Below are 23537 nucleotides of genomic sequence, written 5' to 3'. Positions count from 1 at the left end.
GAAGGAGGAAAGACGAGAGAGAAGGAGGAAAGGGGGAAGGACGAGGAGAGAAAAGAGGCAATTGAAGAAGAAAGAATGAAAGTGGTAAAGAAAGCAATAGGAAAACGGAAAAGGGCAACGCAGCAGGGAAGGAAGAAGAAGAAAAAGAAGACAGGAAAAAAGAAGGGAGAAGAAGGGGTGGAGGAAGGAAAGAGGATAGTTGTAAAGAAGGGAGCAGCAAAACGTAAAAAGGAGACGTCAAAAATAAGTGCCAATCTTTGTAAGCTAAGAGAGAAGGAGAAATACAAAACGGAAAAGAGAAATATCAAAGGAGGAAGAACAGAAGCCGAAAAGAGGAAGAAAAAGAATATGGGGGAAAGCAGGATCAAAAGCCGACTCCAGCTAAAGAGGGAGAGAGAAATGAGAAAGAGAAGTGATCAAAACAAGGAAGAAAAAGAGGGGGAAAGGGAATGGATGACTCTAACAGAAGGAGAGAGAATAAAAGAAGAGATGGAACAGATGAAGGATGAAGAGAGAGAGAAGGAAGAGCTAATGGAGGAGGAGGAGAAAGAAGAAATGGAGGAGGAGGAGGAGGAGAGGCAGGAAGAAAAAAAGAAAAAGTGGGTCAAGACAACGACGAAAAGAAAGAAAGTGAATGTGATAGAGCAAGAAGACCACGAGGCAAAATCTGACAGAAAACCAATAAATGCCAAAAATATATGCTCGGAGGAGGCAAAGTGGAAACGAAGAAAGGAAGGGAAATTGGGTAAAGGAGGGAAGATGATGAGGTTACAAGAGGAAGAAAAAGAACAAGAACAGCAGGAGGAGGAGGAAGAGAAGGATGAGGTGGAAGAGGAGGGTGAGATAATGACTGAAAGATTAAGAGAGAATGAACACAGACCAAAGGGGAGAAAGGCTGGAACAAAGAAAAGAAGGAAGAGGAGAAAAAGAGTGAATAAGAAAAAGGAGGTAAAAATAAAAGCACCTGGGGGAATGAAATATGCAAGAGAAGGGAAGGAAGAGAAGCTACACCATGAAGAGAATAAGGAGGAGAAGGACAGTGGAGAGGCAACGGAAACGAAGAGATGGAAGAGAGGAAAGAAAAGAAAAATCATGAGAAAGAGAGAGGAAGAGGAGGAGATGGAGAAACTAACGACTGAGAGAGATAAGAGAGAGGAGGGAAAGGAGAGAGGAGGGAATGATGAAAGTAAGAGACGAGGGGAGGAGGGGAGAGATACGAACGAAGAAAGTAAGAGAGAAAATGAGAAGAAAGGCGTGGGTTATACAAGCAAGATGGAAGAAATGGAAGAGAAAACGCCTAAACAAGCGAATAATGCACGTAAGAGAAAAAATGGTCGTCAGAAAAAGGAGCGAGCAAAGAGAGCAAGAAGAGAAAACAGAAATACGGACAAAGAAAAGATCAAGAGAACAAGGGCAGAAAATGAGAAGACGGAAAAAGGACAGGCGAAGAGAGTAAAAAGAGAAAATGAGGAGATTGAAAGAAAACAGGGAAAGAGAGCAAAAAGAGACAACGAAGAGATGGAAACAGAACAGGCGAAGAGAGCAAAAAGAGCAAATGTGGTGAGGGAAAGACAGCAGGAGATGAGAGCAAAAACAGTAAATGTGGAGAGGGAAATGGAGGAGGCGAAGAGAGCAAGAAAAGGAAATGAGGAGATGGAAGAAGAACTGGTGAAGAGTGCAAAAAGAATGAATCTGGAGAAGGAAACTGAACAGGCGAGGAGGGCAAAAAGAGAAAAGGAGAGGGGAAGAAAACTGACGAAGAGAGGAAAAAGTGGAAATATGGTGAGTGAAAGAGAACAGACGAAGAGAGCAAAAACTGTAAATGTGGAAATGGATATAGAAGAGGAGGAGAGAGCGAAAAGAGACACTGAGATGGAAATGGAAGAAGCAAAGAGAGAAAGAAGAGACAGTGAGGAGATGGAAATAGAACAGGCAAAGGGAATAAGAAAAGAAAATGAGGAGATGAAAGAAGAACTGCCGAAGAGAAGGAAAAAAGCCGGAGCAAACATCAAACCCAGCACACATGCTATCTGCACCGCTTCTGTCAGCCTCACATTCAAACAACCCACCCCTGCCTCTCTCCTCCTTCAGAATCCCTCCGTAGTCGTCAGTCGCTGCCTCGCCTGCGGTACACGACTCCTGGGGACGCTGTATAGTCGTGGAAGTGGGTCGCATTGTTATCATTGCCGCCCGAGTCAGGATATTTCGGGGTCGTACTTAGGTGAGGGTGCTGATTCTATACTGGCTCATAGCAGTGCAAATTCTGGCGCCTGCACTGACACTCTTTCTCACAACAACACTTTCCTTAACAACATTTATCCTAACACTTCCTCTCAGACCACCTCTCCCTCTTACAATAACACTTCCTTTAACAGCAACGTAAACAATGCCTTTTCCAGCGCTATGTTCTCTAACACTTCTTCACACAGCGGCATTAACACTCCTTATAGCAACGTCCCCTCTCCCTACACCACCTTTCCCACTCCTCACACCCATTCCACTCCCTCATCCACCTGCACCACTACCCAGTCCACCCGCACACACAACCTCTCCTTCTCACCTGAAGATGCGGAGGAGCAGCGCCGCATTTTTTTCAAGTATTTCTTAGACTAATGCACAAGGTTAATTATTATTGGACTGGATTTTTTTTTCCTAGCATCTGCTCCTTAGTTACCTTTTCCCTATTTCATTTTTATATTTTGTATATTATTAATATCATTTTAAATATCAATATACTTTACATCATTAACGTGTGAGCGGTGTAATATGCACGATGAAAGACGATCTACTAAGTCTTCCATGCTAACTACACTACCGCTCACTGTTAATGCTGATGATGCCCCCTTGTTCTTCATGTCTAGTGTTACGGGTGTCTACATTTTTCAGCCTTGACTTCAATCTTGACTTCAACTTTTTCCCCCTTTTTATAGGAAATTCCTTTTGTTTATATATTCACCATTGACTGTATACTCTAGAACGAATGAGCCTTTTCAGTGTGATGCTTCAGGAGATTTTATTGTAGGAATGTATTATGTATTTATAGCATTTCTTTTAATTAGAGAGGATAATATTACATTTTGGATAAGTAGGAGTATGAATATTGTTTGGTAGAAAAAGTCAATAAATACTGAGCCTTTTTTTTTTTGGGGGGGGGTCACCTTTGGGCCGTCTTAATAAACTTTCTTGAGCCAAAGTGGTATTTGAGATTGCTTATTTATACTTACATCTTCGTTCATTATAACATGAAAAGTATTACAAAGCAAATTTATTAATGATATTTGACGGGTTAAGGATGATTATGCCTGTGCGGTGGAGTCAGGATTCCAGGGCCTTGAATGGTGAGTCAGTGGGAGTGTGGCCCATTCAGTTGAGTAGACCTTAATTAGTTTTTTTTTTTTTTTTTTTTTTTTTTTTTTACCCTACTTCGCCCAATGCTAGGGTAGGAAAAGAGGTTTGGTGTTGATGATGATGATGATGTTCCTTGTTTGTTTATTTGTTTTTATGTCATGCACATCCAAAGAGTTGCGAAACTATTATTCCCACACTGATAAAGCGACAGGAGCGGATAACATATACTGTAGAGTACGGAAGGCGTTCATGTTCCTCTTCTGCTTTTTATATTTTCTCAGACATTTCAAACCGGAGAGAGCCCCCATAACTGGCTATTGGCAAATGTGACAGTTATTAACTCCACAGACAGAACTCTTTCAGTTGGAAGCACATTCTTAGACACATCATGGACCATTTTAATAAGCAAAATATACCACATGGCTTTCGGCCCAAACGTTCGCGCGAAACTCGGGCAGCTACATGTGAAAATTGGACCACAAGGCATACAAGCACCACCAACATATCAAACTACAGCTACTCACACAACATAATACCCAACATCTGGAAGCATGACAGTATCATCACTATCCCCAAACCCAACAAAGACCCCACGTTACCTTCCTCACACGCCTCATCACACTCCTCTGCAGCCCCTCCAAGGTCACTGAACAACTGATATTACAACTAGTTACACCTCACATCCCCCAAGCCCCATCATAACATGGTTTTAGGCAGCTACACTCCACAAACACTCTTCTCACAGACCTTACGCAGAGTTTTTGATGGCATCAATTCAGCTAGGCCACCACACAGAACACTGCTATAGTCACACTAGACATTAGCAAAGCTATTGATACTATCCCCAGCCACAAACTCACAAACAAAATATTCAACATAAACATGTACAATAACACAAAAAGATGGCTGGCAAACTATTTAGCAGGCAGATGTGCACATGTAACGTTTGCCGGTCAGTCATCGAACATCAGAAACTTCACAAACGGCGTCCCTCAAGGATCTGCTTTGTCCCCTACTCCCTTTATCCTATACATGCACGACATACCCACACTCCACACACCACAAATACACATAGCTTCCTATGCGGATGACATAACACTTACATGTGCACACCCAAACGCAAACACAGCTGCATACATCCTTCAACCTTACTTCAACACGCTACACGAATGGTTCACCACAAACAGGCTTAAAATAGATCCAGTCATATCTACAGTAACCCTTCTCACAAACTGGACAGCAGAACACAGTCACATTCCATACCTTACCATAAACAACATTCCCCTACCACACACAGACAGACAGACAGACACACACACACACACACACACACACACACACACACACACACACACACACACACACACACACACGCGCGCGCGCGCGCGCATAAGAAGAGAGGTGATAAAGACGTAAGGAAATTCAGTTTCCCAAACAGAGCAATTGATCAATGGAATGCACTACCGAATGAAATAGTGTGTGCCAAAACAATTCACAAATTTAAGGATATGTACGATAAATATGGTCTAAGACACGGGACAGTACGAGCTTGACTCATTCCTGTAAAGATACAATTAGGTAAGAACAATTAGGTAAGAACACACACACACACCGCTCGCTGGTGCAGTGGTAACGTTCTCGCTTGCCATCTGGTAGACGGGAGTTCGCGCCTCGCTCAGGTTGCGAAAAGTTTCACCGACGAAGTGGGTGGTTACTGTCCCCCTTGAGCAAAGGGACGGGTGTGTGGGTGTGTGAAGGTCACAGCCTTGCCCTTAGATCGGACTATATGAGCTCTCGGTTCCTTTCCGGGAGGGTAAAAGCTGGCGATCACGACCATCAAGTGATCCTGACCGACCCGGTGAATTACACACACACACACACACACAATCTTTAGTGTAACATACAATACATCAATGTCATTTTAACAACACATCACAAACATTAAAGATAAGTTAACACCAAAACTCAATGCCTTAAGTTCACTTGCCCATACAACATTTGGACACAAAAAAGAAACCACCACTAAGGTAGATAAACAATATATACGTACAGTGATGAATTATGCAACCCCAGCTTGGACTTCTAACCTCACTAAAACACACTACAACACTCACAGACCATACAGAACAAGGCCCTAAAAATAATCACAGGCTGCACAGCTACTACACCCACAGACCACCTACATCAAGAAAGCAAAGTCCTCAAAGTCAAGGATCATCTAGACATGAGAGGCACACAAATTCTTGCAGCAGCCTCCACAAACCCACACCATCCACTACACTACATGGCAGCACCAGGGCCCGATTAACCCTGCTGTGACCTGGTAAGCAACACAGACGGTTGGCCTCAACATATAGATCTCTTTTTTTCGGTTATTTCCAGTGAAATTTTGGCATGGCCTACAGTATAATGGCCTTTTTTGATGTCCTGATGGGTGATGACCCTTATTTGGACGCCCAAAGAGTATATTTATTCAGCCCTGGAAGTCTGGGACAGGCCATGGCCTGGTAGGCAGTTGCCCATTTTGCCTATAGGCCTACCTGGTAATCCGTCCATGGGCAGCACATCCACACATACCAAGGAACATCAAAGCAACACCCAGCACACGATATCATACACAAATATACTGCCATCTCTCTCTCCCTTTGCCCACCTCAAACCAGATTCCAGAAGCATATCCATACTCAGATCACTCGCCGCTCCATTCAGTCACACAGCTGCTTGCACGGCCTCCTGATATCCACTCTTCTGAATCCTACCTCCCTCGTGAGGACAGGGTCCATCTTGTCAGGGTGAGATGTGGGCATCATCCAGCCCTCTTGAGTTATCAGAAGATGCCGGCTGACTCCGTCGCTGACGCCTGTCCAGGATGCAAAACAGCACCCCATACTGTTAAGCACATTATGGAAGACTGCATTGTACACAATCACCTGCGCCAACAACACAACATACACATCTTAAGAGCTCTGTAGGAATTCCCTGTCTCGGCCGTGGCCTTCCTAAGGGACTCGGGGCTGTTCGGTCAGACTGTCTAGGGAACAACTGCTACTACTACTACTACTACTACTACTACGGTGACAAGAAGAACCTGACCGACTCCTGCATTTAGACAAGTGGATATATTTGTTGCAGTCATCTGTAAGGTCTTCAGGAAAGTCTCACACAAAAGACTTTCAGTAAAATTAAGACTTCTGGCATCAAAGAACGATTATTTTCACAGACAATTATAATCTAAACATCAAGAACAAGTCGTTCTCGACAGTTGTTAGGCTTCCCCTGTCCCAGTTATTTGTGTGGTATTGCCGTATTAGTGATCTTCCACTGTCACTTTCCTCTGCATATAGAATTTTGCGGTGTGTGTGAATCACAATTAGACAGACTTGATTGTTTTTGGCTCTGAAATGACACATCTGTTTCTAAGAGCTGGAATGCGAAATGTCGATTGTCATACAGACGTGACACGTGCTCCACTTACTCACCCCCCCCCCTTCCAGGTGCCGGAAAATTGCGCCTTCACGTGATGACATCGACATGACATGGACGGCTTCACATCCCGGTCGTAAAAACGTTCCTCAACTCCCTCCCTATCCTCCGAAAGAGGACGGTGGACAGTAAAAGGACAGCTTCACCCTGCAGGCCACTAGATTTACGTTCATATGAGCCTTGCTGGGGCGACAGCAAAACAACATGCAATATTCCCCGATTCTCTTCCAGTACAAAATACACAATATCACCAACACTAGAACCAACACCACACTGCTATTAGTTAAGTTCTTGAGTGTCCATCTCCCAGCGGACTTGAGGTGGAATCACACACTGGGGCAGCAGGAGGGAAAGGCTTAATTCCTGGAAATACTTAGTGGATGCAACGTAGATAAAAAATTCTTGTCTATAAAACACTTGTCCGACTACACTTGCTATACTGCCACACCGTCTGCGATTCACAAACTCAATATTAATATGATGAGATTGAAACAAAACAATGCTGGAAGATGGATCAGACGTGATTATAGGCACTCTGCATCAGTCACCTTATAATAAAACATCAGACTAGATCGATTTGCAGCAAGAAGACAGATACACAGACAACTGGCATAGAAAATTTTAAACAACGGTAGTGACACACACTCACTAACAGGCAACCACAACCTAGAATACCATGCATATCAGTGACATCTTCAAATGCTCATTCTTTCGTCACTGCAACTAAGAGTTAAATTATTTCCCATCCCTAATACTCAGTATCCTTGCTCCTAATATCTTTAATACTAAGGTCATCAATCAATACCTTTAATCCTTAATCCCCGAACAACCCCCGCATCTATGCTGTCAGTGAGCAACTCTCTGCAGGTCCCATTATTGACGATCTTTCACACTCTTTTGGGGTGGATGGTTCGGGTGGGATGGAGGGAATGTCTGGAATCTTTATTCAGCGTTCAACACAAGACCTGGCACAATGGGGAATCACTGAAGGCCAAGTAGAAATGTGTAGATGACTAAAACAAAAGAATAATAGTTTACCCTCTTGTTTACCATAGAAAACTAGATTATTGTCAAAATGCAAAAGCCTGAAAAGGGTAATATTATTGGCATTTCACTCAATATTACAATTAATTATGTTTTATTGACTTTTGACAAATACCTGTACTCGTACCATAAATATAGACAGAATATGAGACATGTTGGGATCGAAGAACCTCCTCAGCTTCGATCCCTGCATGGCTCGCGTAGCCATTGATCAGCTGACATCATATGACAAGTGAGGCAGACGGAGACGCTTGTTGTGTGAGCAGTGCATTGGTCCTGAAACAAGTAAGTTATGGCAAAATTTCCATTATCAGAAGCTGCTGCATCTGTATTAAGCATGGGTCATTGTATGAATTCAGAGTTATGAGCGAAGTTATTTTAATTTTTTAAGATAATAGTCCTGAGTGACAGGATAATGTTCAATTTAGCGTAATTGACTATTGTTTATAGTGAGTCGTGAATGGTTTGACATCAACATATATGAATGTTAGGGTAGAAAATCCAGTTTGCTTGGCAGTTACGGTGAAACTGAGGTTAACTTAAGAACCTTCAAATCATAGATGTATTTTATACAGCCTCTTCTGGCTGTTGTATCTCACTTATCAGGTAGGCTAACCTTAATTTCGTGAAATTTATTATAAAACAGTATTAGTAAATTGGTAAATATCCTTGAGACTAGGGATAAACATAATTTATGGTGTTTTACCTTTTTTTTTTTTTTTATGAAGTACAAGTACCTGTATTTCCAAATTTCCTATTGGAATGAAGTGTTTGATAGGATTGTATGTTTTGTATAGATTATACAGTGGTCCTTTTTAAAATATTGATAAATAGGAGGTTGCATTGTGCTTCATACTGTATATAACTTACCAGTATATCGTACATAGCGTTAAATGTTAATTTAATTGCTGAGCTTTGTTTTACTGACCTGTATTGTTATTTTATTGATGCCTCCTTTCTGATGTACATAACAATTTGCTTTATAATTACATCTACCTTTGCTGTTACATGATCATGTGATTACTACCCAGCACTTTTTTTTTTTTTTTTTTTTTTAGATGACAGTGATGCTGCAATTCGAAATGTTTTCTTACTGACCTACGTTCTTAAGGAAAATGATTTTAGTACTGGATACATCACAGGTGATCAACATTTGATTTTCAATAAAAAATTATGGGAGAAGAAACGAAATACTGCATACGTACTTTGCGATATTACAGAAGGCTGCCTGAATGCCCCCTGCAGCGTGTTTTGTACCAGTCCTGCCAACTGGACATGACGTCTTACCAAACAAACTCAGATGAAAACAATAAAAAAAAAAAATAGTAGTGGAAGCCTAACTGGAGCCATTGAAACCTAACTGGGGGGGCTTGGCCCCCCCCAGACCCCCCAGTGATTATAACCGACCTCACAGCATGCAAACTAAAATGTGTGCGATAAACTTTCAATTATCCGTTGTCGCAATATCCAGTGCTGCCGGCTTAGCTCTATTAAAGTAATATCTGGGGCCGAAAGAGGACAACCAGTGGTTCTATGGAATATCTGGCGTCCAGGTGTATCAACTGGCTCATTAACAGTAACCAGTCGACACTGTTACTGTATTTTTATCATTACTTTTTTGTATTTTGTGCTTAATTTTCATCTTTTACTCATGGGAAAGCTTTTAGGATAGTTGGATGAGACGTGTAATAACGCAGTATCCAACTCACTGCTGAATATTGAGGTGATGGGGGATACCTATACAATATCTAGTGTAGGGCATGGGTGAATTACGCCAGTGATTAAGAGTGTACTGGGCATTATTAGGTAGAACAAGGCAAAACAGTTATCATATGTTAAGGCATTTGATAATGATGGCATGTTTGCCAGTCATTGCACGATCATGTGATGGCAAAAGTAAGTGGGATCATAAAGTAAATCTTGATATACATCACATGGGAGAGATCCATTAAAATATGATAGAGGTTAGCAAAATAGCGCTAAGCAGTTACATTAAAACACTTCATAAACGAACTCAGAGAAACAACCACCCTTTTTGGGATTCGGGCGTCTGGCCAAAGATAGATAAATAGATATTCTGTAAAGTCTAGGATACATACAGTATGAAGTACAATAATAGAACTCCATATTGTGAAGTTAAAAAAAAAAAAATTCTCTCTCTCTCTCTTCTGTTGTTGCTGTTGTAGGTGGCCACAGCTCTTCCTCAATGCCTATCAGTAGTGGTGTTTCTCAGGCTTAACTTCTTTCATCAAGACCCATTTTTTGTCCATTAAGGAAGTGCCCTAACACCTTTTCCTAAACGATTTATACTGCTGCGCCTTACTCTCCTATTCTGTGACCTCAAGAATGAGGGACTGAATAGGGAGGCTGCTAGAGATCGAGCAAGTGTAAAGAGCTGCCGTTAGGTGACCAGTTGGTAACGGGATGCTAGTACAGTATACAGTATTAGGACTCGAAGTCTCTTATGAGTCACTCAACTGAATAAAATCATTTGGCATTAACTGGAATAGAATACAGTACTCATTTACTCTAACTTAGCCTAGAATTGCCATTTCTTTATCTTGATTGTCGTGTTGTAGCAATAGCTTAAAACTAGAATATAGTGCTAGTCAGGAAGAAATGTAGTGAAAAACATGTAGAACCAAAGCACTGTCTTCCTGCTACTGAGCTATGTGAAATATGGAGTGAAAGGATGAAAATCTGGGACAAATTAAGGTAAGAAGAGTATAGAGTTGCCTTAACAATAGGAGGGTTTTATAGAAAAAGGCCAAACTATGACAAGAAATTACTGTTTTTGTTTATTTTTTCAGATTACAACATGCCTACTCTTGGCCACTTGGAACATGCTGCAGCTGTGCAGCGGGACTACATTGCACAGCCTCGCCTGTGCTACAAGACAGTGACTGGAGTGAATGGTCCTTTGGTTATCCTTGATGATGTGAAATTCCCAAAGTTTGCTGAAATTGTGAACCTCCATTTGGCTGATGGTACAGAGAGGAAAGGACAAGTGCTGGAAGTTAGTGGATCAAAAGCCGTTGTGCAGGTGAGTTTTATTATATATAGAGAGAGAGAGAGGATGAGTATGTGAGTAAGAGAGGTTTGGAAGTCGGTGAGGCCAGGGGACTGACAAGAGATCGAGCTGGGTGGATGAATATTGTGAAGAGAAGTGCATGATCAGGGATCTGGCACCCCATTTTAATGTGACATTGTCTGGATTGACTCTGTCGGATACATTTATGTGAAGCTACAGAAGGGGGTGAGTGTTTTTGGCACATCAGATAGGGCTTGAATGGTGAACGAATGGAAGCCAGGCCCATTAGATTGGGCAAATTTGGGCTGTCTGGACATTGCTATTCTTCACCCTGCCCTAGGGTGGGAAAGGAGGTCCTGATGATGGTATATATATATATATATATATATATATATATATATATATATATATATATATATATATATATATATATATATATATATATATATATATATATATATATATATATATATATATATATATATATATCATCATTCATTGCCAGACGCCATGTATCCCGAACAGGGTGGCCAAGGGCTTAGAGTTAATTGTTTTTACAGGGAGGGGCACTAATCCTCCACCAACCCCACTTGAAACGTAGGGAGATATATATATACCTTTGCTCATCTCTTTTCTTCTTCTCATACTAGTATTATTGGTATTTCAGGTGTTTGAGGGTACATCAGGAGTGGATGCCAAGCATACAGTATGTGAATTCACCGGTGACATTCTGAGAACTCCCGTATCGGAGGACATGTTGGGGCGTGTTTTCAACGGTTCTGGCAAGCCTATTGATCAGGGTCCCACTGTTCTCGCTGAAGACTTCTTGGATATTCAAGGTTTGTCAGTGTTTCATTATTATAAAACAGTTTTATTAAGTTTGGGAGAACTTTTCATACTAGAGAGGTTTCAGCATTCATTAACCCCATCACTGAGTAAAATTGTTTGGTAGCAGAAAGAAGAGAATTTAAATTACCTCTCACTCTGAATGGGTTAATAAATATCAGTAAGCAGATGTTATCGACATTGTGCCGGTTAATAAGTATCATTAGGGCAAGTATTGGTCAGTACTTTACTGATATATTTTTTTGCCCTGTCTCATGAGAAACATAAAGTAGCATAGCTGTACATGTTGCTGTTAAGTACTTGGCTTTCTTGCTTGCTTTTAAGTGCATAGCAATAAAGAAAATTGCCTGTTCATATTCTATTGCTACCTATGAAGGTGGTTTGCCATTTTTCACTCAGTTTATAGTACCATTTTTATGAAAGTTGTAATATACAGTATTAGAACACATCACTAACATGTTCCGAGAAATCAGTAAATTATGCAGTACGGTTTGCTTCCTCAGGTCAACCCATCAACCCTTGGTCACGAACTTACCCTGAGGAGATGATTCAGACTGGTATCTCTTCCATTGATGTCATGAATTCAATTGCTCGGTGGGTATTGCAATATTGTATGGTAAAGAATAGTACAGCCATGTTTTGTTCACAAACTGAAGTAGAGTTGATGAAATATGGAATTGTAGAATACCAGTAGATGGAAAATTGATTATGCCTATGGAGGAGAGAACATAGGACATGTTGTTTTGGATTGAATCATTATGGAAATGAGGACAGACTGTTGGAAAATGTAACAAGAAGAGTGTGTGAAATTGAGATACGGAGGTGTTTTGAAACTGTCTTGCTCCTTCACACTTACAGTTCAAGCAATACAGCCAATAAGATAGAGTTTCGATGCTTTTATTTCTAACACCAATGAGAGTTTTTTCTGACAAGATTACTGTCCCATTATGGGAGTTTTTTCTGACAAGATTACTGTCCCATTATGGGAGTTTTTTCTGACAAGATTACTGTCCCATTATGGGAGTTTTTTCTGACAAGATTACTGTCCCATTATGGGAGTTTTTTCTGACAAGATTACTGTCCCATTATTTGAATTGTGTGCAGTAAGCCAGATACGATGCACGAGTGGGTTAATGAGCATTAATTCTATTGAGTGTTGCCCATAAGTGGTTGAAATTAATTGCTTTTATAATTCCACTCGGGCGAAATGACTGATTCTCGCTCATTGAATATCTGGACTGAATACCCAAGACCCAGGCGCCTAGGCTTCATATAGAGCAACATAAGATTGTATGATTGATAGGTGGAACTTTGTCAGTCAGGATAGGGCTACATGAGTACTGTATTTATTACATGCATACCAGTCCTCAATACTGTACATAGTACTGTACTGTATTTGTAATTTATAACTGAGGTGGAGGTAGGATTCTATTCTCTGTCAATCTTTTGCCAGATGCCTCAATCCCGTAAGGGGTGGCCACAAACAAATCGTCTCCATGTCGCCCTGTCTAATGCCACTTCACTGGCTTGCTCTCAGCTCAAACCCCCCTCTCTCTTATACCTCTCCATCTAGTCCTCGGCCTCCCCCTCCCTCTCCCACCTTCCACCTCGCTCTTGTACACTCTCCTAGTTAGTCTCCCGCTCTCCATCCTCTCCACATGGCCAGATAGGATTCCTGGGGATTTAATAATGTATGAATGTTTGTGTGGCCCATTTCACTGGGCATGCCACTGATAGTTGTTCAACTTAAAATCATCATCATTCATTCATCATGTAATCCAGTGTTATCCCATGAGGAGCATAGGAGCCCTGGGCTAGGCAAGTTGGTCCTGACATTCAAGATGAGAGTGACCAGCCTCACTTATCCGTGAGTGGCATTATGTGAGCAGTAAACCCCAACCACCTGTTGGATATAAACCTGCAATGGCTTAATCTGATTACAGCACTGTAATTACCCACTAAACCATCAGGTGCCATAATTTGGTTATATGGTTACCACACAACATAATAACTGGTTTCCTGGTGTACAGGAAACCATTTGGGTTGTCACTCATTGTAGAGTCATCTGTAGACAGAAGGAAGAGGAAAGAATGAGAGAAAGATAGACAGGAGAGGAAAGGTCAAGCACCTGAGAGTAGCACTACATCAAGTGAGTGGATGGTGAGTGCCTCTTTCTTTATTTTGGATTCTACCTCACTCTAAGCAGTTGGTTGGAAAAAAGATTAGGCTAAAGGTGGTGGTGGTGATGATGATTGGTGATAGCTTGTCATCTCCTTGCAGAGGACAGAAGATTCCCATTTTCTCTGCTGCTGGTCTTCCTCACAATGAAATCGCTGCTCAGATTTGTCGTCAAGCTGGTTTGGTGAAATTGCCTTCCAAGGGTGTGCATGATGACCATAAGGACAACTTTGCCATCGTGTTTGCTGCCATGGGTGTCAACATGGAAACTGCCCGATTCTTCAAACAGGTCAGAGATGGTGAACTGCATTTTCATAAACTTAGGAGGCAGTCTATCACATTTTTTCTTATTGATGTACAATATATTGACCATTTGAGTGAATGTTCATTTTAAATAATCTTTTCATACTTTTTTCCAGTCATCAAATAGATTTCTGAGATACTGAATTAATGAGATTCACCTGATACCTTGAAAGCTAATTTACCCGTTCCTCCCAAGTTGAAGTACCATTTACTGTGTATTGAATAAGTTGTAATATTTTCGCACACATCCATAACTCATAATTAGGACTGCCTGTACACCAAATAACACTCGCTGGTATGTTATTCATTTGTTTTCTTCACCAGCATAGTTTGCATACATTACACAGAACAAAAGATTGTAGTGCTGTGCTCAGAAATAAACTGTGTAGGAAGAAGTGCTAAGGGACCTCCTTAACCAGCAAGATTACTGCCCAGAAACTTACATATATCCAGTTTAGGGTCTTGGAAAAGCACTGTGGAAGCTGAGATTATGAAAACCAAACATGAACCCTTCTGGCAGGTGTATGTGAAGTGCATCTTTAATAGCCTACTTTGAATCCAGATGACATCCATGTTAATTTATTTCTGCTATCTCTAGACAGTTTGTTCAACATTAGAAAGACCTCTCTCATACTGAAGGGGTTCATTTATGGTGCATCTAATCTGTCCAATTGAAAAAGCCTGTCCTAAGCTGAGTAGAATTGTTAGGAAATGGCAAGAATATAATAATAATAATAATAATAATCCTTCCATCCATCATCCAATCCTGCATTGCCCCAATAATAATAATAATAATAATAATAATAAAAAGACATTCCCAGGCTTAAAGATTTCAAGAAAATTAGCAGAAATTATGTGGAGATGGTTAGACATGTGAGGTGGAGCCAGGATTCTGGAGGTTTGAATAATGTGTGAATGAGTGCTTGGCCTGTTTCACTGGGCATGCTGTTGATAGTTCTCCTTTATTTATGTTTTCACTTGCATTATTTCTGGATTCCACCTCACTCCACCTTTAGATAGGAAAAAGGGTCAGGCTGGTGGGGATGATGATGATGATGATGATGATGATGATGTTAATGTTGATGATGATATTGATGATTTAACTTCTCCTCTGACAGGACTTTGAGGAGAATGGTTCAATGGAGAATGTGTGCCTGTTCCTGAACCTGGCCAATGACCCAACCATTGAGCGTATCATCACACCCCGCCTTGCCCTGACCACTGCCGAGTACCTGGCATACCAGTGTGAGAAGCACGTCCTCATCATCCTAACTGATATGTCCTCATACGCTGAGGCCTTGCGTGAGGTTAGTCTTGTATAACCATCTTCTTATTGGTATCTCTCTCTGCATCAATTTTGTTAGCTGTTTTCACCTACTGTTGTGATATAGCCCTCAGAAATTTGAAGGCTTGAGGGATGAATAAATGAAGATAAATTACATGGTGTCCTGTAACCCAGGAAATCTTTTATGTTGGATGGGGACCCTATAACCAAATGATGATACCCAGCCTTGCTGTAAGTGAACACCCACTTATCACTTTCAGCCTGCGGAATCACGGACAATAGTTTACAAATAGCTTGTTGGTGTTTAGCCTTTGTGTCCCTCAGTGGGTTTAAAAAAAAAAAAAAAAAAAAAAAAAAAAAAAAAAAATCACATTGTTACATTAACTCAAGTTTGGTTCCATCTACATTAAACACAAGGCTAGAAATAGATTAGGAAGTCAGTTCTTGATACAGTAGTACACTCGGACAGAGGATCTCTTTTATTTTCACGACTTAGCACTAATACTGACATCTGTATTTTGATGTTCAAATGATATCACTTTTAGGACCACCAGTAATGTATTGGTATTAGACTGTTGTATAATGAGTTAGTGGAGTGTTAAGGAAAAGTAAAAACTCCATCCAAAATATCAGATTGCCAAGATATTCTCTGCAAACAGCTGAACTTTGAACCTGTGTCCTTATTTACCACAGTCCCTTCCATCCCCACAATAGTTCTTAAATAGCATCCTTTAATTCTTGTATTTGGTCATATATGTACTAGTGAAAGTTCAGAGTTAGAGAACAGTAAAATGACATGTTTATTTGCAACTCCTTTTTCGGGTTAGTATTCATTGCTGCACGGCATGTGGAGGTAAGAAGTGTCAGCATTTAAGGTAGGGATGCAAGAGGCAGGCTGGAAAAACCTGGGAAAAAGTTATACAGTAATCCCTCATTTATCTGGATGTGCAGTATCCGGGCATGTTCATTGTCCAGATACTGGACCATGGCTGTATTAAATCATTATCTGAGTTTACTTGTCATTATCAGAACATAAAAAGTCCCTGAGACCTTCAGCCGGCCAGCTGACACATTCAAACAATCGGTATCATGGCCACTGGGCTGTAGCCGTACTTGAGAAATAGATTGTAACCCACAACCTGAGCTATAATGTCCGTCTGCCCCTGTACTGAATCGTCAAAGTTGCGTGCTGGCCCAATCACTCCCTACAAACCTCCGGCATCCGAGTAATACCAACCATAACCCACAAGCAGTGTCAAAATACCAGTATGCATCCCCATTGAATGTCCAAAGTCATGCACCACCAAGATTAGTCTTTCCAACCTGCCACCGTTTGTGTAACACGGACCGCAAGCCACAAGTCAGGTGAAAGCGCCTATCCACCTCATGATAGAAGGGTGAAAATCCTGCCCACAGCCTCACTTCTCCCTTCCCCTCCTGTCCCTCCTCCATACTCTTCCATGTTCCCTGCCTTGCTAGGCCTGCCTCCCGGCTCTCTCCTCACTCCCTCCCCTCCATTGCGCGGAAATCACTGACCCATGAGTTTTTAAAGTTTTAGTGATGTATTTGAATACTGTTGGTCACATCAAAATTCCAAAAACACCACAAGAAAGCTCATAAAATTCTGCATCTAGACATATGCTTAGCTCTTTCAAGGTGCCGGCAAAATTTTGCACTAGGATGTTAGGAAGTTATATAAAGGTAAGTTATACTCTTGAACAACAGTTATTCTCACTGCAATTTTGTTATTTTCTCATCAGTGTTCTGTTATTTTATTAGCTTATTTTATAGTAGACACACCAGCGAAGATGATGGTATACCATTTATATCAATATACAGTACTGTAACCCCATATATACAGTACTGTAACCCCAATTTCCGGTGACATATTTGGCCCTGGAATTTTTATGTGCATGTCCCAGGAGCAGCAATCACTCGTGTCCTAGAAAGATAACTGATTTTCCAACTGTCTCCATTTTTTTTTGTGGATTTTTGTTGCTTATGCATTGTTTTCTTGGTGTTTAGCATTAATTTGGATATTCCAACGTGTTTTGATGTCTTAATATTGCAAAATGACCGAAAAACACTGCCAAACTTTGGAGGGGTACTGTACATATAAGTTTTTTTGTTTTGTTTAAGTTTTTTTTTTGCATGGTTTTCCTGGTGTTTTACTTTGGATATTCTTATGTATGTTGTAATGTCTAAATGTGCCAGAATGATCGAAAACGTTGCCAAAGTTTGGAGGGGTACTGTACTGTACATACAGGTTTTTTTTTTTTTTTTTTTTTTTTTTTTTTTTTTTTTGCATGGTTTTCTTAGTGTTTTGCATTAATTTGTATATTCCTATATGTGTCTTGATGTCTAAATATTCTAGAATGACCGGAGAATGCTACCAAAATAGGCAGAGATACTGTACAAATATGTTAGGTACAGGTAGGAGGTTGGGTGTAGGTAGGGTGTGGATATAGTAGGGGGATATTGTTCATTTTCCAGACATTGGCACTACCTGGACATGCCTTTGGCTCAGTTATGTCGGATAATTGAGGGGTTACTTTAGAGAGTGACCTCAAGGATAAAGGACTGAAAAAGAGGCTGCTAAAGGTTGAGTAGCATGAAGAGATACCAATAGATGACCAAGGCTGACACATGCAAGCATTTTGAAGCCTTTGTAAACGAAACGAATGAACAGACAGTTCAGTGAACAGCAGTTTCCTCTTTAGTGTACCTTACTGTGTGACTTGAAATTGTATGGCTTACTGTATATCACACCTACTGGTTACGTAGCAGCTTTATGTCTGGATCATAAGGTATATGATCCTACATGTCTTCTTTATAGCTTGATGCCATACAACTCATGTTTGCATAAATAGTTAAACAGATCTTTGTAGTAATGGTATATAATGTTACTTTCAGGTGTCAGCAGCCCGAGAGGAGGTGCCTGGACGTCGAGGTTTCCCTGGTTACATGTACACTGACTTGGCCACCATCTATGAGCGTGCTGGTAGAGTGGAGGGGCGGCAGGGTTCCATCACACAGATACCTATCCTTACTATGCCTAACGATGGTAAGATATCAGTTTTGTCATTCTCCTTTTACAGATAATCCTCATTTTAAGATCTTTCAGTAGTAAGCCTCTCCAGTTGGAAATTGTACAACCATTGGGATTTCAAATACCCTTGTTCCCTTGCTGTTTTCGTTTTCATTTTTAAAGGCTCCAACATGCTTACATGTGTCGGCCTTGGTCACCTAATGGCGGCTCTCCACGCTGCACGATCCATTGCAGCCTCCCTGTTCAGTCCCTTAACCCTAAGGTCACACTTAATGACCTCGTCCCATGTCTTTCTCAGTCTACCCCTCATAACCCCACCTCCAGTATTAACACTTCTCACCTTCCTCACCCAATTATCATCCCCCATCCTCTCCACATGTCCAAACCACCTCAATCGACCTCTCCTCATCACAACACCAATACACTCCAGTCCCATCCTACCTCTCAACTCTTCCATCGTAAACCCAGCCTCTCCAGGCCTTGGACGCAGGGACGCACTGCACATCCACCTAATCATTGTCATTTCTGTACGTCTGAGCCGGCGAATATCTTCCTCCTTCACCGGCCAGGTCTCACTACCATACAGCATTACACTCCTAACACATGCTGCATACAAAGAACCCTTAGCACGTAGGGAGAGCCCTCTCAATGTCAGGAGAGGCAAGAGCTCCCTGAACTTCTTCCAACCACTTCTCACCCTAGCCACAGAGCTAGCTCCAGCCTCACCTCCAGCACACAACATGTCTCCCAAATAACAAAACTCTTCCACACACTCAAGAGATTCACCAGCAAGTTCAATCCTTTCACATCTGACAATCTCCACCTGCTCACCCCGGCACGCCGTACACATAAAATCAGCATTATCTCGCAGTCTACCTCTGATACCAGTACAGATATTAACCCATAGCATGTGACTAACCTCATATAAGTGGGTTTTTTAATAGTGTGCCATGAAGTTTCTTGTAGGAGCAGTGTCATTCAATTTTTGTGTTATTAGGCTATCCGTTATCTCATCCCCATCCTCTATGTTGAGCCCAGAAACAAAGGGACACTAGCAATAATGAATGAAATTCATTCACCTGCTATTTCATTTACCATGGTTTTAGCCGCTGAGGAGGTGCTCAGACCTGTCCAGGAAAATCAGTCCATGATTCTAAAATCAAATGCAGAGCCAACAGTGGCTGAGGGAAGTGAGGCAAAGATTAAATAAATCATCAAAAGCAGCTCATCATGCTCAAGTTATGGCTTACTAGACTAAGGGGCAACACACTCAAGCTTTGACAGGAGTGACTTCCACTGGCAGAGTTGCCAGTTTCTCACCAACTGGGAAATTTCTATCCCCAGTAACTCTGTAACAATGGTGAATTGAGTAAAAATATTTCATGAAGAGGTGTCTCCTACCATTTCCAAGATGATGTACATTTGATGTTATTTTTCAGTGGTCACTAAAGTGGTCATATTGCTGCAGTCCATGGGTTAAAGCACACACTGAATCACTGGATGATAAGACTGAGAGTAGTGTACTATAAGAAAATTTTTGCGTGAGAGATAGTAGCATAGTGATGTGAACTGGTAGGTAAATGGTTTGGATATGCCGAGAGGATGAGGGAGGGTGACTTGCTGAGATGAGTCATAGTATGAATGTGGAGAGAAGAATGCTTAGGGGTAGACTGTGAAAGATGTTACATTGAGGTCCTGTGTGGGGCCCTTCGACACATGAGTTTGAGAAGGGAAATGAATCATGATTATGACGTATAGAGAGATGTTATCTGGTGAAAAGACTTACGCATGCAGCATGGGCCATGGTCTATAAATGTGGTGTAACACCCAAGCATCTAGCTATTCGTGTATGTGACTTTCCACCATCATAAAAACTTTAAGTATCCACCAGTTTTTCTCCCACAACATTCTGTACATATTTGGTCATCATCATCCTAGGGTGCCCTGTGAGGAGCGAAGGAGCCCGGGGCTAGGCAAGTTGGTCTTGACATTTAAGATGAGTGACCAGCCTTACTCATCCCTGAGTGGCATTATGTGAGCAATAAACCCCAACCATCCCTTGGATATAAACCGACACAGGGTTAGTCCGCCTGGAGTGCCATAATTACCCACTAAACCACCAGGTGCCATAGTTTGGTTATATGGTTACCACCCAGCATAGTAAATGGTTTCCCGGTGTATAGGAAACCATTGGTTGGCACTCAGTGTAGAGTCGCCCGTAGACGGCATTTTTTTTTTTTTCCCAACATTTCGTCAGTACAAGTGTATCCACAGCAAATTGTCCTGATATGACAGTTCACACCAGTTTGATTGAGACAGTATTTACACCAGAAGTTTTGCACATCAGGAAGTATATATGAGATAAACTTCTTTAAGAAGGTATGACCCCTAAAGAACTCTACTGTATTGGCATGCTGAAATTTTAATTTGGTATATACTGTGCTGGTACTTCACAACACTGGACAAAAGTTTGCCTACTTTGTCATCTCCTCTGCTGCTCACTTTCCCCTGCTGACTAATATTCATAAGGTGAGATAGGCTTGGTATGTTTTTCAGCTTATAGATTATTATCTTTGATATGATGCATCTGGGAAGAAAGTGACAAATATGATGCTGTGGAATAATAGCCAGACTTTTGTTTCTGACTGTACTTTGTAAAATTTTAATATGCCTGAAAACTTTCTTTTCAGATATCACCCATCCCATCCCAGATCTCACAGGCTACATTACAGAGGGACAGATTTATGTTGAACGTCAGTTGCACAATCGTCAGATCTATCCTCCCATCAATGTCTTACCGTCACTGTCCCGACTCATGAAGTCCGCCATTGGTGAGGGCATGACTCGCAAGGATCACTCAGATGTCTCCAATCAGTTGTATGCTTGCTATGCCATTGCAAAGGATCTGCAAGCCATGAAGGCTGTGGTTGGTGAAGAGGCTCTGACATCCGATGACTTGCTGTACTTGGAGTTCTTGGCCAAGTTTGAGAAGTCCTTCATCTCTCAGGGGTCATACATGAAGAGGACCATTTTTGAGTCACTGGACATTGGGTGGCAGTTGCTGCGTATCTTCCCCAAGGAGATGCTGAAGCGTATCCCAGCCTCTACCCTGGCTGAATTCTATCCCCGAGACCGACCACAGTAAGGGGCATATAGATGTATATCATTGTCATGTGGTGATTCTCCTTTCCTTTTAGCTGGTTGTATGTACGTCTTGTGTAAGACTGGAGATAAGGAAATTGTTGGTATTGGTGGAAATTAAAAAGAATACAGCAGAAGCCACTGAGAGACATAATAATTTGCAATGTTTGAATTCATTTTTAGGAATGAAGAGTACAGAATGGTATTGGGTGTATTCTAGATTGCTGATGATAATGTACTGAGGAAGGTCATAGCTATCATCAGTAATTAATGTAAGATTAAAATTTTGAAGTTATTTATTTATCAAGTAGGTATATTAAAGAAAGTAGTAGGGTGTAGGAAATATATGCATTATTAGATTCTCCATTTTTTTATATGTACTGTACTGTTGATTATACATTCTTAGGATTGAATGAGAGGGAGTGCCTGGAAAGTTTGTATAACTGAAAGTGTTGTAAAAATTGAGACAATACAAAGTTCATCCATACATGTTTCAGTTATGTTTCATTGTAAGAAGTGGACCATGTATTTATATTTTATGCTATTGTTGTATAGCACAACTTGTTGAATTTGGTGCAGTTGTATATAAATTAGTTGAGCAGATGTGTGCCAATGAGCATAATAGTAAAAATGAGGTGTTTGCAGGCGACTGAATGATGACAAGGATAAAAAATAGTATGTTCATGTACATTCCACATAATAAACACATCTGCTCTCCGTTATTGTAGAGATTGTACTTTACCTTACCGTCATAAGTGTTTATCTTGTGTATATGTGGAGCTCTTCAGGTATAGAGTTTGTCTGTTGTCTTAACTTGGGCCATGTCATAAAATGGTGGTGATGTTAATGCATTGTCCAAATAAAGTGTATAGTAAATGTTAAAGGTGAAGTATTATTTTCCATACCAAAAGGTAAAAACTGAATACGATTATACATGAGTGTGTTGTCCCAGATGACTGGCTGAAGAGTGTGATTGTAAATGTATACAAAGGGAAGAGTGATGCCCTGGAAAGAAGGAATTATAGAGGCATAAAACTTTTGGACCAGATACTAAAAGCGTGGGAGAGAGTTCTAGATGGTATGATAAGTTAAAGGATGAATATTGATGAGATTCAGTTTGGGTTTATGCCAAACAGAGGGACCATTGATGCCTTATTTATTGTTCGACAGCTTCTGGAGAAATAGCAAAGAAAAGGGAGCTGTGCTTTATTTTTATTGATTTGGAGGAGGCTTTTGACAGAGTTCCTAGGGAGGTGGTGAAGTGGACAATGAGAAGGCTTGGGATCGAAGAGTGGCTGGTTAGAGTGATCATGGCTATGTATGTGAGTGCTTTCACCCAGGTGAGAGTGAATGGAAATCTGAGTGATGAGTTTTCCGTGAATGTTGGCATGCATCAGGGGTCAGTCTTGATCCCCTTATTGTTTATCATGGTGCTTGAAGCCCTCTCATGCGACTTCAGAAATGGACTCCCACGGGATGTGTTATATGCTGATGACTTGGTGTTGATTGCAGAGAATGAAAGGGAGGCAGAGGAAAAATTTAGAAAGGGGAGAGATGGTGTGGGGCACAAGGGCTTGAGAGTAAATGCAAATAAAAATGATGGTATCTAAGGCTGGTGACAGTACCATCAAAGAGGAGGGACAATGACCATTTGCAGTTTGCCACAAGGGCCTGGGAAGTAATTCCATCTTGTGTAGTATTTGTAATAAGTGGGAGCATAAGAGATGTAGTAGCATTAGAGGTAGACTGTGAGATCTTGCTGATTTTGTTTGTGCGTGTGTTGGGGAGAACATGTGGAGATTGTCCAGCATGAAAGGATTGATCTTGCT

At 41.1% G+C, this 23537-nt stretch overlaps 1 protein-coding gene across 1 annotated transcript; it reads left to right on the top strand.

The window, feature by feature from the left end:
- Positions 1-8087: 8087 nt before the first annotated feature.
- On the top strand, positions 8088-22574 carry Vha55 (V-type proton ATPase subunit Vha55). The gene is made up of 8 exons (XM_080271283.1): positions 8088-8160; positions 10686-10918; positions 11574-11745; positions 12256-12346; positions 14033-14219; positions 15352-15540; positions 18432-18582; positions 21258-22574. Exons 2-8 carry the CDS (start codon positions 10694-10696, stop codon positions 21710-21712), a joined length of 1470 nt encoding a protein of 489 aa, XP_080127409.1. The 5' UTR covers positions 8088-8160; positions 10686-10693; the 3' UTR covers positions 21713-22574.
- Positions 22575-23537: the final 963 nt, after the last annotated feature.

Source organism: Coenobita brevimanus, chromosome 45 (genome assembly GCF_032717465.1).
Source record: "Coenobita brevimanus isolate Jiangsu-jjx chromosome 45, ASM3271746v2, whole genome shotgun sequence".
In the NCBI taxonomy this organism is placed as follows: domain Eukaryota; kingdom Metazoa; phylum Arthropoda; class Malacostraca; order Decapoda; family Coenobitidae; genus Coenobita; species Coenobita brevimanus.
The sequence above is the reverse complement of the archived record's forward strand: the minus strand, read 5'-3'. Positions and strand labels throughout refer to the sequence as shown.